This window comes from Triticum urartu, chromosome 6A (assembly GCF_056163025.1).
Source record: "Triticum urartu cultivar PI428250 chromosome 6A, HENAU_Tu73, whole genome shotgun sequence".
In the NCBI taxonomy this organism is placed as follows: Eukaryota; Viridiplantae; Streptophyta; class Magnoliopsida; order Poales; family Poaceae; genus Triticum; species Triticum urartu.
In genome coordinates, this window is record NC_141878.1 from 111,374,684 (window position 1) to 111,392,486 (window position 17,803).

Genomic DNA, 17,803 nt, shown 5'->3' on the forward strand with positions numbered 1-17,803 from the left:
ATGGCTAGAGACTTAGATGTGACGTCCTTAAATTTCATCTAGATGTGAATTAGCAATTCCGTTAATAAAATGCCACGAAGGATTTTTCATAAAAAAAGACATTGGCTATGAAACTTCCATAGCCAAATGGAAGGGACGGTTTCTTTGCACGACTTGCTGTGCCCAAATCAGGGATGACTGGCCACTCACAACCGTCGGATCGAGAATCGAAGCACGAGATCGACCCAGGTGCGCTCCCACGCACCGAAAGCGAAGTCCTGAGACTGCACGCTGAAACAGGCACTACACTCCCACTCTCGTCTCGCACCGCGCCGCCGGCGGAAGAGATGGCGGAGCTTCGGCACTCGACGGCGGCGGCGGCCGCCCGCGCATCCAACTCTCCGGCAAAGCGCGACTCCGACGCGTCCTCCGCCTCCTCCCCATTCGCTTCCACCTCCGCCGCCCGCGGCCGCGACGACGACGGCAAGGACGCCCACCGCTCCTCACCTCTCCTCCCGCACCACCATCACCACAAGCAGCTCCTTCCGTCCCCCCTCCGCTCCCTCCTCGCCCTCGACGACCCCAGGCCCCCCACCGCCTCCCTCTCCTACCGGATCTTGCTCGCCGTCCTCGCGCTCCTCCTGCTCGCGGCCCTCTTCTCCGCGCCCTCCCTCTGGTCCCGCTTCGTGAGTTCCCGTTCCTCCCTCTGCGCTCGGTTTCATCAGAATCCTAACCTAGCACTTACATTTTTGTTTCTGTATCGTAGAACGTGCCCTACTTGTGCCAGAAGGAGGGGATCACGCTGCATTGCCCTCAGGTGAAGTGCTCCTGATCTCGGCAGCCGTTCTGGCGATTCGTGTTCACGTGAGAAACTTCTGTTCTGATGAATTCAATTGTATTGGGCGCAGACGAAGGAGCCTCTCTCACTGTGGGAGAACCCGCGTGCTGCCACCGCATCCTGGAAGCCCTGCGCAGAGCGTCGAAGTGATGAGCCCTCAGGCAAGTCCAGCATTGACATTGCTTGAAAGACAAAAAATGTAGTAGCATATGCTGCACCATGTACTTTTAGCCTTGCTGTACCAGTCACTGTGAGGTCACTTGTTGCTTATCACACAACCTAGATTTATGGCAATTCTTTTAACTCTTGGCATGTTTAGTGATGACTTTGATGTATGGAATTTGTAAGGGTGGCTAAACCTGAACTACAGTGTTCTTTGAGAGTTGAATTGTGAACCATAGTTCCATACTTTCATTTCCATGTAAGGTTGCAGATTTATGACGCAGCATATGGGAACTGAATTTGTTTTATTGCTATGAAATGATAAAATATTGCCAACATTAATGTGGAGTTAAAATTGTAATGCACTTCTCATTCATATACTTCTGTCAGCAATGTGAGTCAGAGCACAGAATACTTTCTATGTAAACCGCACAATGAAAATAAGATATTGTTCCTTCGGAAGTGCTCTATGGATTTAATGTATTTTCTTTTACATGATAAGGAATAAATTTTGGTTTAAGTCTGCATAGTAAGTGGGTGATTTTTTCAGAGATCATATTTTGATTTTGTAATGGAACATAAATTTGAGTTCCCGAGGAATCCCATTTAAATCGTGTAATAGTTAGATACATCTTTTTTTGGACTAGAAAAATGTTTTTTCTTAATTGACTTAGTAGCAAATGAACGCAATGCCAGTTCTTATGGAAACATCTTCTAGCCATGAGTTTGTGATATTTCCCCGTAGAACCATAGTGCTTCCCTGCAAGAAAGGATACCTCAGTCAGTGGAGAGACATGCACCCTCTGTCATTTACATAAACTTCTCGGTCAAAACGAAAACATCAACTTCTGCCTTTTACATGAAACATTTGTGTCCTTTCATGATTGGGCCCTGATAAGTGATAATAATTATATCATTGTATATAATGCAGATGTTCCACCTGAGAAGGAAACCTCTGGGTATATTTTTATTCATGCCGAGGGTGGACTGAACCAGCAACGAATAGCTGTATGTATGCACTTCTGTGGTTCTCAGCCTTCCCCACCTTATTTTGTGTGATTGTTAAATACTTGTTTGAGTGGTGCAATGTTTTTTCTGCTTAAGCATAGTTCTGAGTCTCTGAATCTCGCTGTTACATGGAAATTGTTTTTCCTATGCTGGTGGTTGCTGCTTAAGCATAATCAGCCAATATCTTCAACATATTCATGATAATTCCTTTTTATAGCATGTTTTTGCATGATCTTCTGTTGCTTATTTAAGAAATAAAATAAAATTCTCCTGTCGTTTAATACTTATTTGTGTACCTGCCTAAGAAGATCATGCCAATTTCTTAAGCAGTGGACAGTGGTAACGAGTTTCCTAAGCTGACATTGAGTTTCAGTTACAACATAGGCCCATCTGTTACTTTTTAATCTTTAGTGTTTCTGCAGATATGTAATGCTGTTGCAATTGCTAAGATAATGGAAGCAACACTTATTTTGCCAGTTCTGAAGCAGGACCAAATATGGAAAGACCAGACGTAAGTGCTACTTTCTCTTGTTACTTCTACTTGTTGTTACTTCTTCTACTTGTATATTGTTCTTTAATTGATGGTCCTATTATACAAGATTCGCTTCACAGATATGCTAATGAAATTTTCAATTAACCGAGGATAGTTTCCTACTAGAATGTTTCAAAAATGAACTATAGTTATTCTAGCAGAATCAGTCAGTTTTTCTGCAGGCATGTGGCGCCAATATGCTTCTGGTCTGAGTATCGGGTTCATCTTAAGGATAATTTTCTTCTTGTACTACTCCTGGAATGATCAAAATACCTGCTCGCGAAAGTCACTCTTCTTCTTCATGCTTAACTATTATCGTATTGTTGTTATAGGATATCCTAATCAGAGGCAAATCCTCCTTGATGCTGCACTGGTGAATTAGTGACTACTGAAAAAGAACTACGTAGTATATAGAATATAACACTTGGAGCTTCAATATGAATTTTATAAAGTGGAAAATTTACAAAATCATGTTTTGTAGGTCTAAAGTTTTCTTACTCCAATGCAGGGTTTTGAATAAAGAACTAGGAGTAATTGATATTGAATATAATGCAGAGTTATAATTCTCTTAGTTGCAGCATCACATAATTCGACTATGCTAAATACATGGTGTTTGCCATTGGTATTTAAATTGTTAACAACATTTATTTTCTCTGCAGTAAATTTGAAGATATCTTCGATGTGGATCATTTTATAAACTATCTGAAGGACGACGTACGCATTGTCCGAGACATCCCTGACTGGTTCACAGAAAAAGATGAACTCTTCACCAGTATAAAGTAGGTTATGTCTTATGTACTATTTTTTCCCCCTGCCTTAAGTCTTGGGGCATATTTGATTCGAAGGATTTTTGTATGAATTTTGGAGATTGCAATCTTTTAGATTTTTCCTATGTGGTTTGTTTGATTTTAGGATTGTAATCCATATGAATTTTAGGACTCTATTTCGTGGGAATATTTCCTTGATTAGTACTTCTTAAAAAAAACATATGGTTTCCTTTGGTGCAATCAATCCTAGATGATTCAAGGTGTGACATTGCAATCCTACAATATTCCTATCCGTGTGTGTTCTGGAACCTTGTGAGTCAAAGTGGACACTACCACTACCTTTCTGAAATTGGCGTCAGAGCAACCCGCAAACACAAGTGGCATTGAACTTTTTGGTATTTTCTGTCAGCAGTGGCATTTTTTCAATAATTCTGTTGAATTTATCTCAATGGGTATGGGGAAGTCCAAAATTACATCCATCTTGATGTACTGTAAATCTTGTGTGTTGTCTATCATATGCTCATAGCTATACTTTTTTGTTGGAAAGTAGGCTGACGCCCGGCCTTAGAGTGAGGTCCATCATCATAGGTGTAGACTGCTGATCTGAAGCAGTTTATCCTGAAGGCCATCCTCGTTTCTGTCTCAAAATACAACTGGACTGAAAGATAAAATGCTCAAATTAACCAGTATCCACATAGAATGGGAGTTTTGAAGCATAGTAAATCGAACCAGGTGTACTCTTATTTTTGCTTTTCGCGGAGAGATATTTGAAATACACTGTTTTCTGAGTTTCCTTCTTATGAAGTTAAATGTAGTTCAGGAATTGCTGGAACTGTTACTTCTTTTCACTACGTGCAGTTTCACCTTGTCTTATGTTCACCATGGTAAACCTGTCTTTTTGTTTTCTTACTTGTCTCAGTGTAATATCTGTTCTGCTTATAGCGGGTTTTAGGGATCAAATGACTATGTTGTGTTGATATGTTCTGCATATAACAGTATTGCAATGTGGTCTATGACAGGCGTACCGTGAAGAACATCCCAAAGTATGCATCCGCACAGTTTTACATTGATAATGTACTTCCAAGGATCAAAGAGAAAACAATAATGTCTATTAAGCCATTTGTCGACAGGTTGGGGTAAGTCAACAGTTGAATGCAACTATATTGTGGCAATTATTCATACATTTGTTGTCTTAACCCAAAATGCCCAATCTGCTTCCATGCTACAGTAATGAGAACATTGTTGTTTCTTTCTTTATTTTTTTTGTCTAGTTTGTGCTGTAAAAGTTGCATTGTACGAAATCTCTAATGTGCATGTAGCAGTAGAAATAAATATAATGCAAATCTTCAATTTCAGGTATGACAATGTTCCGATGGAGATTAACCGACTAAGATGCAGAGTTAATTATCATGCCTTAAAGTTCTTACCCCATATTGAAGAAATGGCCGATAAGCTGGCAACACAGATGAGGAACCGAACTAGCAGCGGGAATCCATACATGTAAGCTACAGTGAATATCTTCTGTTCAATCTCTTTGGAGTTCATTGTTTAGGGAATGCTTATTTGATGATCAAGTAATTGCCACTTCTTCTAAAGGGCCCTTCATCTGAGATATGAGAAAGGAATGGTGGGCCTGTCCTTTTGTGATTTTGCTGGAACACGTGAGGAGAAAGTGATGATGGCAGCTTATAGACAGAAAGAATGGCCACGGCGCTTTAAGGTCATCTCAAATTTCGTTTTTTAACAGTTCTGGAATAGCAGTTACCTCATCGAACTTCAAAGTGATGCCCACAACATAGCTTTCTAATGGTTTTTTATGTTGTTATCCGCATGCAGAATGGATCTCACCTGTGGCCATTAGCATTACAAAAGAGAAAAGAAGGGCGTTGCCCCCTTGAGCCTGGTGAGATAGCTGTGATCCTGCGAGCACTGGGATACACAAGGGAAACACAGATATATGTTGCATCAGGGCAAGTGTACGGTGGCAAAAACAGGATGGCTCCCCTCAGAAACATGTTCCCCAACTTGGTGAGTATTTCCACAGCTCAGCTGAAGTGCTTCTTCACTGCCCTTGCAGACACATTACCACATTCCATCAAGTTTTTTTTCTGGAATAAGTCCATTAAACCCCACAACTATTGCCCAAGTCTAAAATCACGAGCCGAGGAGCGTTAAATGCCCGGTTTCGAAGCAGGGATCGACTTGCGGACTTGGAAAATAGTCGAGGAGGGACGAAACAGTATATTCATTTCCTGCTCTTCTCCCTGAATGCATTCGCTACGACAGACATAAACTTTGCATATACATGGTATGCAGGTGACCAAGGAAGAGTTGGCGAGCACGGCGGAGATGGAGCACTTCCGGAAGCACGTGACGAGCCTGGCGGCGCTGGACTTCCTGGTGTGCCTCAAGTCGGACGTGTTCGTGATGACGCACGGCGGCAACTTCGCCAAGCTCATCATGGGGGCGCGGCGCTACAGCGGGCGCCACCGGCTCAAGTCCATCAAGCCCGACAAGGGGCTCATGTCCAAGTCCCTCGGCGACCCGTACCTGGCCTGGGCCTCCTTCACCGAGGACGTCGTCATCTCGCACCAGGCCCGCGCCGGCCTCCCCGAGCCCACCTTCCCCGGCTACGACCTCTGGGAGAACCCCCTCACCCCCTGCATGTGCAGAGCATGAGACAGACCAGAGTAGCGGCAGACGAATGACAAGCCACTGCTAAGCTAGCTATAGCGCTTTCGTTGATGTCCTCCTGATTTTGTTCATACGACACTACTACTAGCAATAGGTGCTCCTGCGGCCTTGGCTATCTAAGTTTTTGTGTTGTGTAGATTATCAGAATTCAGTAGTGGTTCACCGGATAGATTGGTGCTTTCACGCACGGCGCAGAGGCGCGGTTTATCGAAACAGATATTGCGTTCTTGGCTGATTAATCGTGCGATAAAACCCCACGAGAAACAAAAGGGAAATGCTGATTATTCAGATATCGTATTCTTGAGCTAGCCAGTTCTCAGTTTCTTTTAATCCTTTCTGATTCTGTTCAGATATTGTACTCTTGTGCTCCTGGCTATCTTAGGCTACTGCCTCGCCAAGATCGGTATGCTTCTGTGTACACTTTGCAAAGCACGGTCTCTTGATCCAGATATTGTATTATTCTTGGCACGGGCTAGTCACGAAGAAAGCTATTGTATTTTGATCGACGAGTGTGAGCCAGCGGTATTTTAAAATTCAGGTTCGGTCGTCCGCTTCAGTCTCGAGGGGAGGGAACCGCAGCGCAGGGGAAGACGCGCAGCCTGGGCTGCCGTTTAGTCCCACCTCGCTACCCGAGCGGTGTGCTGCGTGGTTTATAAGGGGAAGCGCTGCCTCCCGTATCGTGTTCGTAAAAAGGAGAGACGGTTGGCATCTCCCCTGACAGGGACGGGAACGGTCTTCGGACTTTCCTCTAGCACACTGCGGTTAAGGCTACCCGCTTCGGCGGATCTTACCCAAATTTTTTTACCATTTCCTGCGCTTTTGCACTCATACTTGTCACGCATTAAAAAAAATCACATGTGCTGCCTTTTTCACTGTACTCGTCAAATGTTAAGCTGTTTGATTGTTTTGTATCTGCAGCGCCTTATACTAAATCACATTTTAAATTACTTTTCATATTTGCTGCGTTTTGCAAACAAATTCAGTCTATTGCACCTATACTTGCCATGCTTTTTTAAAAAAAATCCATGCTTTTGTTACACTATTTTTTTGGAAGTTCGATGACATGTGCTTATATTACAAATCTGGGACGCATTGGAAGTTTGATAACATGTTTTTTTTTGTTACAAACCTTGGACGCATGGTCTCATTGCTCTGGCACACGGTCATTTGCAAATCGTGATTGGGTGGTGGTGGTAAGGGGGTCACTTGCAAATCGTGATTGGGTGGTGGTGGAGATCCGGGAGACCGGGACGGAATTGGACAACAAGGTGATTTACCTACGTTCGGGCTCCTGCGCTTTTGCACTCATACTTGTCACGCATTAAAAAAAATCACATGTGCTGCCTTTTTCACTGTACTCGTCAAATGTTAAGCTGTTTGATTGTTTTGTATCTGCAGCGCCTTATACTAAATCACATTTTAAATTACTTTTCATATTTGCTGCGTTTTGCAAACAAATTCAGTCTATTGCACCTATACTTGCCATGCTTTTTTAAAAAAAATCCATGCTTTTGTTACACTATTTTTTTGGAAGTTCGATGACATGTGCTTATATTACAAATCTGGGACGCATTGGAAGTTTGATAACATGTTTTTTTTTTGTTACAAACCTTGGACGCATGGTCTCATTGCTCTGGCACACGGTCATTTGCAAATCGTGATTGGGTGGTGGTGGTAAGGGGGTCACTTGCAAATCGTGATTGGGTGGTGGTGGAGATCCGGGAGACCGGGACGGAATTGGACAACAAGGTGATTTACCTACGTTCGGGCTCCTCATGTGGAGGCAAGACCCATACTCTTGCATGTCTGATGTATATGAAGTGTATATGGTGGTATATGGTTGTTCTTTGAGCTGTTTGGGTGGAGGAAGAAGAAGGAGCTCTAGCCCTCTTCTCTACCTCTCGCGCGTGTGTGTGTGAGCATGAGGGAGAGAGTGGATCCATGCCCTGGGAGGGCTCCCTGGGTCACCTTATAAACTGGTGCCCAAGGGACAAGGGATGGCCCACACCGCCTAACAATCACTCTAAGAAATCACTATTTGAAATGACACATGACGCGTGCACAATGTCTGCCATTCATCATTAGTGCTTTACTGTAGAGCATGGCCGTCTTGTCCGCGCAGGTCCGATGAGACGTTGTAATTGACTTTGCCGGGGTCCAGCCAGCCAGGCCACAGTCGGATGGGCTCTAGTCGGACGGGTTCCAACCGGACGGCTCCATTTCCTGCGCTTTTGCACTCATACTTGTCACGCATTAAAAAAATCACATGTGCTGCCTTTTTCACTGTACTCGTCAAATGTTAAGCTGTTTGATTGTTTTGTATCTGCAGCGCCTTATACTAAATCACATTTTAAATTACTTTTCATATTTGCTGCGTTTTGCAAACAAATTCAGTCTATTGCACCTATACTTGCCATGCTTTTTTAAAAAAAATCCATGCTTTTGTTACACTATTTTTTTGGAAGTTCGATGACATGTGCTTATATTACAAATCTGGGACGCATTGGAAGTTTGATAACATGTTTTTTTTTGTTACAAACCTTGGACGCATGGTCTCATTGCTCTGGCACACGGTCATTTGCAAATCGTGATTGGGTGGTGGTGGTAAGGGGGTCACTTGCAAATCGTGATTGGGTGGTGGTGGAGATCCGGGAGACCGGGACGGAATTGGACAACAAGGTGATTTACCTACGTTCGGGCTCCTCATGTGGAGGCAAGACCCATACTCTTGCATGTCTGATGTATATGAAGTGTATATGGTGGTATATGGTTGTTCTTTGAGCTGTTTGGGTGGAGGAAGAAGAAGGAGCTCTAGCCCTCTTCTCTACCTCTCGCGCGTGTGTGTGTGAGCATGAGGGAGAGAGTGGATCCATGCCCTGGGAGGGCTCCCTGGGTCACCTTATAAACTGGTGCCCAAGGGACAAGGGATGGCCCACACCGCCTAACAATCACTCTAAGAAATCACTATTTGAAATGACACATGACGCGTGCACAATGTCTGCCATTCATCATTAGTGCTTTACTGTAGAGCATGGCCGTCTTGTCCGCGCAGGTCCGATGAGACGTTGTAATTGACTTTGCCGGGGTCCAGCCAGCCAGGCCACAGTCGGATGGGCTCTAGTCGGACGGGTTCCAACCGGACGGCTCCAGCCAGCCGGATGGGCTTGAAAGAGCGTCTCCAGCCGGATGGACTTGAGCCAGCCGGACTGTTCTAGTCGAACGAGTTCCAGCCAGGCGCCAGCCACCCAGACGGGCTTGAGCTAGCCGGACGACTCTAGGCAGCCGGATGGGCTTGAACCAATCGAACATCTCCAGCGGGTGGACTTGAGCCAGCCGGACTAATCCAGTCGGACGGGTTCCAGCCAGGCGCCAGCCACCCAGACGGGCTTGAGCTAGCCGGACGGCTCCAGCCGAACAGACTTGAGCCGGCCGAACGAGCTTGGCACACCGGGGCTTGCCCCCGACATTGTTTTGAAAATGTTGTCTTGTCTCTTTGAGCCTACCCGGGGGTCATCGACCCGTCACTTTCCTCTCCCTGCAAATGGTGTAGACGACCACTCAGCCAGGTGCCCATGGCATCTAGAAGTGTGCCAATTAATGGCAGTCACCGTGTGCCAACTCCCGGGATTATTCCCGCCAAGTTTCTCATCGCTCGTCACGTTTCCCCTGCTGCCCACGGGGCACGGCTATGAAATAACCGTCGTCGTGTCCGAATAGGTCAGACCACAGTTGCCCACAACCTCCACTTTCCTCATCGCCGTCCACATCCTTCATTTCCCTCCCGTTGCCATGTCGCTTCCCCTGTGCCCAAACTGGGTGCCGCTCTAGGGGAGGAGGAGGAGGAGGAGAAGAAGAGGACCATGGATGAGGAGAAGGCCGCCCTCATTGGCAATGAGGAAATGATATCATCGTGATGCACTGGACACTGTGTAGGAGGATCCTGCCCCATGATGAGTGGCCGGATTGGGATCTCAAAACACACTCCATTGAGTGGGATATCCAGTATGGCTACGTGCAAATCCCGTATGGACAGGAAAGAGCTCCCCATACACATCTCATATAGGCCATCACATGCTTCTCATTGCCTCACTGTTAAGAAGGTATGGAATGAGAGCTATGTTGCTTACACCTCGCCCGTCCGCCCCGGCAAAATCTTCAAGGAGATTGTCGTTGCGCATGCGTTGGTGTGGAGAGGGACCGTGTCGTGGGGCTCCATTTCAAAGAGTAAAGAAGCGGATTTAAAGGCGGGGAGGGAGCACATCGGATAATACAAAGAGGCTCTGGTACGGTCCTTCGAGACAGCTTGGGAGGCATCATCTTCACGTCTTGTTGACATTCATTCACATGCGATAATGCTCTTGCAGCGGAACTTGAAGCTTGTAGAGAGGGAATCACATTAGCCTTGGATTGAAGCTCGATTCTGTTTATTCTTGAGACGGATAGTATCGAAGAGGCTGCAATTATTTCCAACTCATTGAGGAACAGATCACAACATGCCGCTATCATCCAAGAGATCGCCGCCATGATGAGAAGAGGTACAAATATAGTGGTAAAAGCTACTAAGGAAGAGTGTAATCAAGTGACCCACCTCGACCTCGACGACACGGGTGGGAATGGGATGAAGACGAGATCACCGGACCGTCACACCGCCATTCCTAGACAAGAAGTTGACTCGTCACATATACATGTGCCCCATCCATATCATTCATTATTGATGTGGCGGGGCTCAAAAACATGCTATAGTAGCTAAAAAGCGACAAATTTTGTCCCTATGGTATGAAAATGTCGTCCTCATATGTAAGAACTTTGTAATGCAATGTTTAGCTTAAATTAGTGTTTTCAACCCACCTTTAATTGAGTGGGTAACTATTGAATTGATAAAGAAAGAAATAAAGACAATCAATATAACAACTTTGAGTTTGCGTGTTCGTCTGACAAACCTACATGTAAAGGCGTTCCATGATTGACCCGATGACCAATGAGGCGGCTGATCCGCCGGTGTGATCACCCGATTGGCTGGCGGCTACTTTGGCAAATCATAGTAAATGACACAAATATCTAGCGAACTTTCGTGGGGAGCAAAATTGTCAGTGAACGCCCTGCCAAAACAAGTAAAAATATCATGCGTTTGTTAGGGACTTGTCTACTTGTCCTATACGGAAGGAAAACTTGTCATGTATAGAGAAGAATTGCCAGTGTATTTTTTTTCTTCTTAAATGCCATTCGTTTGATTCCGATCACAGGGCTGTGTGGGAGTTTGCTGGGGCCTCCTCCAGCGAACATTCGCCGGTCAACATTTTTCCCATTCCCAATAGTAAAACAGGAAAACAGGGGCAGCCAAGTAGCCAACAACCAAAAACCCCAGCCGCGGAACGGGAACGGAAACTTCTCTGCCCGCGCCCGTACACGGCTCTTGCCTCCATGGCCTCCACGGCGGCGGCGGCGGCGGCGGCGGCGGCGCCGGTGGTGATGGTGACGAACGACGACGGCATCGACGCGCCGGGGCTCCGCTTCCTCGTCGACCAGCTCGTCGCCCAGGGGCGCTACCGCGTCCTCGTCTGCGCGCCCGACACGTCAGTCCTCTCCCCTCCCCCCACACCCCCTCACCCCCTCACCCTCGTGATCCCCCCTTTCCTCGATCCGTACTGTTTCTCGGTTACTTGTTGCCTTGCGACGATTCTGCTGTGGGAGCACACGGCGATTGACGATGCGCTGGTTCTGAATGGGGATTTCTTGGGTCGAAGGATTAGGAGAGACACAAAAATATATGGAAGATTTCTGGATGGGAAGTGTTATTTCCCTTTTCTTATTTGGCATCGCACCTGAAAAAGCATCAAAGCATGGGAACGGGATTTTTTTTGTTATATGCATTTTTTTTCTTTCGTTTATGTTCTTCCTATTGATCATTGATGTCAAACTACAGAAAGAAATGTCACCTTCAAAGAAACATGTGAATTTCGATGCTGTAAAAGTAAAAGTCGCGATTGAACATTTGAACATTTTTTTCCACTATTCCAGGTAATAAGTACTGTTTTTTCGCATGGGTAAGTTCTGGATAAAATTCCATGTACTTGTTAAAAGAACATAGGTTAATTAAGATTTAAAAGCATCAGCATGTCCCATCTCGTTTAGCAACCAAAAATCCCTCAAAGTGAAAGGTTGAACCATATTCAAATAAGGATTTCGGCTGTAAAATCTGGTGCAATGCGGTGGAAGTTTTTGAAGTCTGGTTCAACCTGAATATCGGTTGCAACAACTAGATTTTGTGCAGCGGAATTTACTCTTAAATTTACAAGAAAAAATAATTTATGAAGAAAGGAACCCGTAACTGAACCTGTTTCGCCACTTGATTAGAGCACTGAGTATAGCTTTAAGCATTATATATACCAGTACCGGGGCATCAGCTTCTGCAAGCTGCTGTGTGGAGAACATGGAATCTGTCCTGGTGCAGAATGTAACTGACTTTAGCTTCGAATACACCATTCATCATTGAAGTTGCCACGTTGTGTTCAATAAAATATGATGTTGGGCAACTCTGATTTGGAATGTGTCTTATTGGTGCATAACAATATGTCAGATAATAAGATGCACTTATGGTTCATTTAGGGAATGGTTTTCTTTGCAAAGTACTGATGTTATCATCGATCTGAAACCTTGTTGCTGTGGAGAATAAAACTGATTTAGTGCGATGTGAAGCAAAGGAAGGCGTGAGTATAAGATTTAACTGATTGCAATCGATCACGCCCACCTTATGGCACCAATTTTGTAATGCTGTTTATTTATTTTTCTCGTAAAATGCAGAGACAGGTCGGGCGTTAGCCACTGCATTACATGGCGTTCTGCACTTCGCTGTAAACGTGTCAATATCAATGGTGCTACAGCATTTGGAGTTTCAGGTTTGTCTGGTTTAGTTTTATGAGTTTCATCTTTTTATATTACATACATGCCAGGTTTTTTGCCACCCGTGGGCTATACCATTGCATGGGTTGCCGTCCCGTCGCTGCCTCGAGATTTGCTCCGCAGTTGTAGAGCCAACTCACACAGCCGTTTAATAAGAAGTTACCATTAATTAATTAAGACGATTGCACCGACAACTATAGTGCAGCATGTCAGCTAGTGGCAGAATGATATTTGGTTACTACTGCGTGTAATTTTTGTTTGTTTATTTATTTTATTTTATTCTGGCATGGTTAAATGAGGACACATGCCAGTGCTAGGTCCAGCTTATTCGCACAGACCATTTGTTTTTATCATTACCTGCAACCGATTCCAGACTAGGAGAAGACTAGAATTATATACGGTGCCATGATTTCCTAAGAAGCTTTGTCGATACTATTTTTGCCAAATTTGATAGTGTCAATGTGGGGCTGTGGTCTTTATAGACATAAAACAGAACTGTTTATACTTTATTTTACATGAGAAACTTGGAGTCAATGTGATATTAAGATTTATTCAATACTGTCAGCTATCTTCTTCATTGCTCCTCTGCTACTGCTAGTTTTCCTTTTAATATTTCCAGTTAAGTTATGCAGTAGTAACAGCGGAAGCACTAGACAATCGCATCCGTCCGTAGTAACAGGGGTTTATCCAAACTCAAGATAAGGTGGTTTTGATAGGTTAGTTGAAACAAGGAGGAGATAAAGAGGGTGATTTGATTCATCCAATGTAGCCAAGACATGTGGCGTCTTCGATTCATACGTGCAAAGATCGTCCCATTGAATGATAGATGTTATATGCTCGTCTGACGTGTAACTGCTATGTTTCACTGTACATGTCAGACCTAATTGCTATAGTTAATTTTTTTAGGGGATAATTGCTATAGTTAATGACCATATGGCTATCACAATACTCTAAACATATAGCTACATTCAACAACCGAATATTGCCCGTGCATCAAGTGAATCAAACGGTGGATGGATGCGGGGGTATAGCCTGGGGGGGTGGGGGTGGATAGAGGCTATTTTCCTTATTACATGATGAATGAAGAATTTCTCTTCATAAATATAACAGTAATTCTTAATTGTATTTGGATTTCAATGAGATTATATGTTAGATGCTCATTTGTTCTTATTGATTTTAAGGAACTCCCGCTGACTGTGCCTCTTTAGGCATCTCTGGGAAGCTCTTTGATGGTTTGGTTCCTGATTTGGTAAGTTTTGGAGTTTCTTCATGGATTATTATGCTCTTTTATGGTTTTACGCAAGTGTGTAAGAAGTGGCTCTCTGTGTACATAACTACCTACCGATAATCTTGTCTGAAATAATTTCGGATTCCATGTTTCTTCATTTTATTTTTAATGCAGGTGCTTAGCGGAATCAACATTGGCAATAATTGTGGATTACATGTGTAAGTATCTTCGCATGTGCATGCCAAAACGACATGTTTGTATTTTTCATCAACATTACTTGATGTTAACCGATGCCAGAGTATCAATAGAAACCATTAAAGGTCAAAAGCAACAAGTAGAACCACATGCGGTGCTTTGGGCAGTCTAACTGTTTATTGGAATTATTACCATCAACTTAATTGTATTGCTTTGATCTTATCAATGAATTGTGAGCACTTGTGTTTTTTGTGTGTAGTGTATATTCTGGAACAGTTGCTGGTGCTAGGGAGGCATTTATATATGGGATTCCTGCATTAGCTATGTCATACAATTGGTATGTGATGTTTCTTGTAATATAATTCTCTGTATTTACTATCATTTTAATGTGCAAATAGTACATTCATATTTTAACCAAACGTTTCAGGCATCTGTACATTCTGGAACGTGATAACAAATTTGTTATATGTTCATATTATGTTATTTATTCAATGTCTTTTTTCTTCATATTTGTGATATTGTCATCATGTATCATTTGAAATACTGTTATCTGCAAAGTAACAACGAACTGGCAGCTTGCTGTACTTCTGATGTGTTCAAAACCTTCAAAAAGCGCAACAAATAAATGATTTTGTCCAACATGTGAAACAAAGAAGCAGCAGAGTTTGCTCACCTGAAACTCTGAAACCTCATAATTATCTTTCAGCATCTGAAATGGCTGTGGCTGATATAAGAAAGCAGGAGTCACCAGTGATTTGCGTAAGCAATAGTTTTTTTGAAATATTCCTCATTTCCTCTTTGGGAAATTTAGGTAATTCCAGACTTCCAAACCAAATCTCAGATCATTGGAACATGGATTGTTTTGCATAAGTTTCGTGGCAGGATCCCCGTGTACTCTTAGTGCTCCACATAAATCCACCGGTGTTCGTCTATAAAAGCTTTATCGCCAGTTTTGGCTATTTCAGTTTTATCCCAAGCTTGCCCTACCAAATCTCTGGCTAGCCAAAAATTTGTCCACGCAAGAAAAATGAACTAGAGTGGGCAAATAGGCATGCAATGCCAAAATTGGCAACCATCCAAACATAGACCAATATTTTGCCAATGACCAGAAAATTGGTATGGTGAGTTGGCCACCATCCAAACATACCCTTGATTTATATGCTCAAATTTCGTTCACACCTTCCATGCCTCAAATTTATTCAAGTGATTGACTAAGTTAAGTTATAGTAGGGTCTACTAGATGATCTCTTAATTGTAACTTTCAGGGTTGCTGGTCAGAGCAGTGTTAATGACCTCAAAGTGGCTGCAGAGGTTTGTATCCCTCTGATAAATGCTGTCATGGTCGAGATCAAGAGTGGAACCTACCCTAAAGGATCATTCCTGAATATAGATGTGCCATCTGATGCTGCACACCACAAGGTATATCTACTGACATTGATTTTGTAGTAAATTATGTACTTCTCTATTTACAGTTTGTTATCACATGAAAATTGTTGGCATTCAAGATGAAGCAATTTGGTTATTGGTAGACCTTGCCTTACCAGTATGAATTATCTATCTTGAATCGTAACTGCCAAGATTGATATATCTCCTAATTTTCATTGAATGTTAAAACATCATGATTCCTTACTGCACACAGGCCCAAATAAAATATGTGTGGTCCTGATATTCATTGAGTAGACATCTAGGTATATTTACATTATGTTCTTGTCAGTAGGGATACAAAATTACAAAGCAAGGAAAATATATGGCCAGAATTGGATGGGAGCAAACAGTCTACCAGAAGCCTTCTGTAGAAAGTTACCAGACGGCAAGCATGGATATTGACGGTGAAAAGGACAGAGATATAGACACTTCATCGGCGAATGACCTACTGTTTAAAAGAGTGGTAATTTTCACATATGTTGGATGTTTTATTCTGATTTTCTCTAACCACGTTAATCTGAATTTGATAGTTAGCCTTCTAATAAAAATAGTTCAATAAGATATGCAGCACAATTGTTTTCAGACATTAAATTGTATTTTCATGTCCTGAAGTCCTACTTATTCTGCTTTCCTGGTGTTTGATATTGGTCTACTGTCATACTGTGGACTGCTTATAGCAAATTTCAGTAAGACTACTTGGTAGTCCATATAAAGATGGAGCACACTTGGTAGTCCTTGTTTAGACAATGATAATTTCTGTTCATGTTATTGAGGATGTCTGGAGATTTTATCGATATCAAATGTGATGTTGTTATTCTTATGCTAACTTAAATTAAACAGATTGTGTTTGGAATTAAAATGAGTTCATATTTGTACATTAATTTCGTTGATCGTGTTTTAAACAGATAGTAAAGAGAAGTTATGATGAAGAGGAAGGGGAGGACATGGACTACAAATCCCTTGCAGATGGATATGTAAGAATGACCTAACTACCATACAGTGTCTTTGATGGAATCCGTTGATAAGTATCTTGTTTTCCTCCAGATTACTGTTACTCCTTTGGTTGCTCTCTCCCGCGCAGAAGCAGATGTCATACCCTACTACAAGGCTTGCTTGTCTCGCATTTGAAGATGTTCATCTTCCTCATCCCTCTATGTTAGTATTTTTATTCTTTATTGTTATTTCTGTATGGCATTACTTCATATTGCATGAAGCAGAAACGTCAATTTGCATTTCAGGAATATAATTGTCCCGCTTGAAAATATTTTCTTCTTCTCATTTTAATCTATGAATTATCTTATTACAAGTTCAGATGCAAGAAACGTAATGCACATTGACAGCGTTGTACTCCCACCATCCCAACACTCTTTATATTATGGGATGGAGGGAGTACATTTCAATTAGGAATGCTGCCAAACTGATTTTCTAGACTCTATTTACCAAACATACCCAAATTGCATTTTGCTTTTCCTAATCAATTTCACCTCTTTGCCTTGTTCGTTTTCTGTTACATAATGTGAAGAATAGCATCTATGTTTATTTTTCTCAAGCTTTTGAAACCACAAAACCCACACTTCACTATGCGACTGACTCATTTTCACGTGATGGTTTTCAGGCAAGAGCATGCTATTTGGGAGGCTGGCCAAACTGAACCTACGGATGTCATGGCCTGTAAATTGTGAATAAATCTATCTGTGACATTCTTGTTGACTTGACGCCTGTGCTGCATTTGCCATGTTATGCATTGCGTGATTATCTTGCCAGTCTCGGGCAACTCTGGCTATTCGTAACCGTGGTTTTCAGTAATTAGTGGGAGACCGCTTTTGGCTTATGCCAAAAGGTGGGGGGCTGGTTTTGGCTAAGACGGTGCTTCGCAATCTTTGTGTTACGTGATGGCAATGCCCAAGTGGCTTTTCAACGGCATGATTGGTATGTAAATTTGGAATGTTTGATTGCCTGTGCTGCATCGATTTTGTGGCACTAACATTAAAGCACCCCTGGACCCGGTTGAGGAGAACGGCCGAATCAGCCATTTTCGTCGAGTCAGAATCGAGCGGGCGTAGCATGGCATGCGG

At 43.0% G+C, this 17,803-nt stretch overlaps 2 protein-coding genes and 1 non-coding gene across 3 annotated transcripts; all 3 read left to right on the plus strand.

Moving 5' to 3' along the window:
- The first annotated feature begins 255 nt into the window (after positions 1–255).
- Positions 256–6,284, plus strand: LOC125515884 (protein PECTIC ARABINOGALACTAN SYNTHESIS-RELATED). The gene is made up of 11 exons (XM_048681375.2): positions 256–665; positions 746–796; positions 888–978; positions 1,911–1,987; positions 2,410–2,498; positions 3,179–3,298; positions 4,306–4,422; positions 4,643–4,786; positions 4,883–5,006; positions 5,123–5,314; positions 5,603–6,284. The coding sequence occupies exons 1-11, from the start codon at positions 327–329 to the stop codon at positions 5,963–5,965; spliced, it is 1,707 nt and encodes a 568-aa protein (XP_048537332.2). The 5' UTR covers positions 256–326; the 3' UTR covers positions 5,966–6,284.
- A 375-nt stretch (positions 6,285–6,659) lies between these two features.
- LOC125517798 (U6atac minor spliceosomal RNA) lies at positions 6,660–6,783 on the plus strand. Its single transcript, XR_007287806.1, has one exon. It is a non-coding gene; the product is annotated as a U6atac minor spliceosomal RNA (small nuclear RNA).
- A 4,520-nt stretch (positions 6,784–11,303) lies between these two features.
- On the plus strand, positions 11,304–17,491 carry LOC125515883 (Survival protein SurE-like phosphatase/nucleotidase). The gene is made up of 10 exons (XM_048681374.2): positions 11,304–11,553; positions 12,782–12,876; positions 14,062–14,129; positions 14,283–14,326; positions 14,563–14,640; positions 15,569–15,722; positions 16,021–16,191; positions 16,634–16,702; positions 16,773–16,883; positions 17,344–17,491. The coding sequence occupies exons 1-9, from the start codon at positions 11,402–11,404 to the stop codon at positions 16,854–16,856; spliced, it is 915 nt and encodes a 304-aa protein (XP_048537331.1). The 5' UTR covers positions 11,304–11,401; the 3' UTR covers positions 16,857–16,883; positions 17,344–17,491.
- The last annotated feature ends 312 nt before the right edge of the window (positions 17,492–17,803 follow it).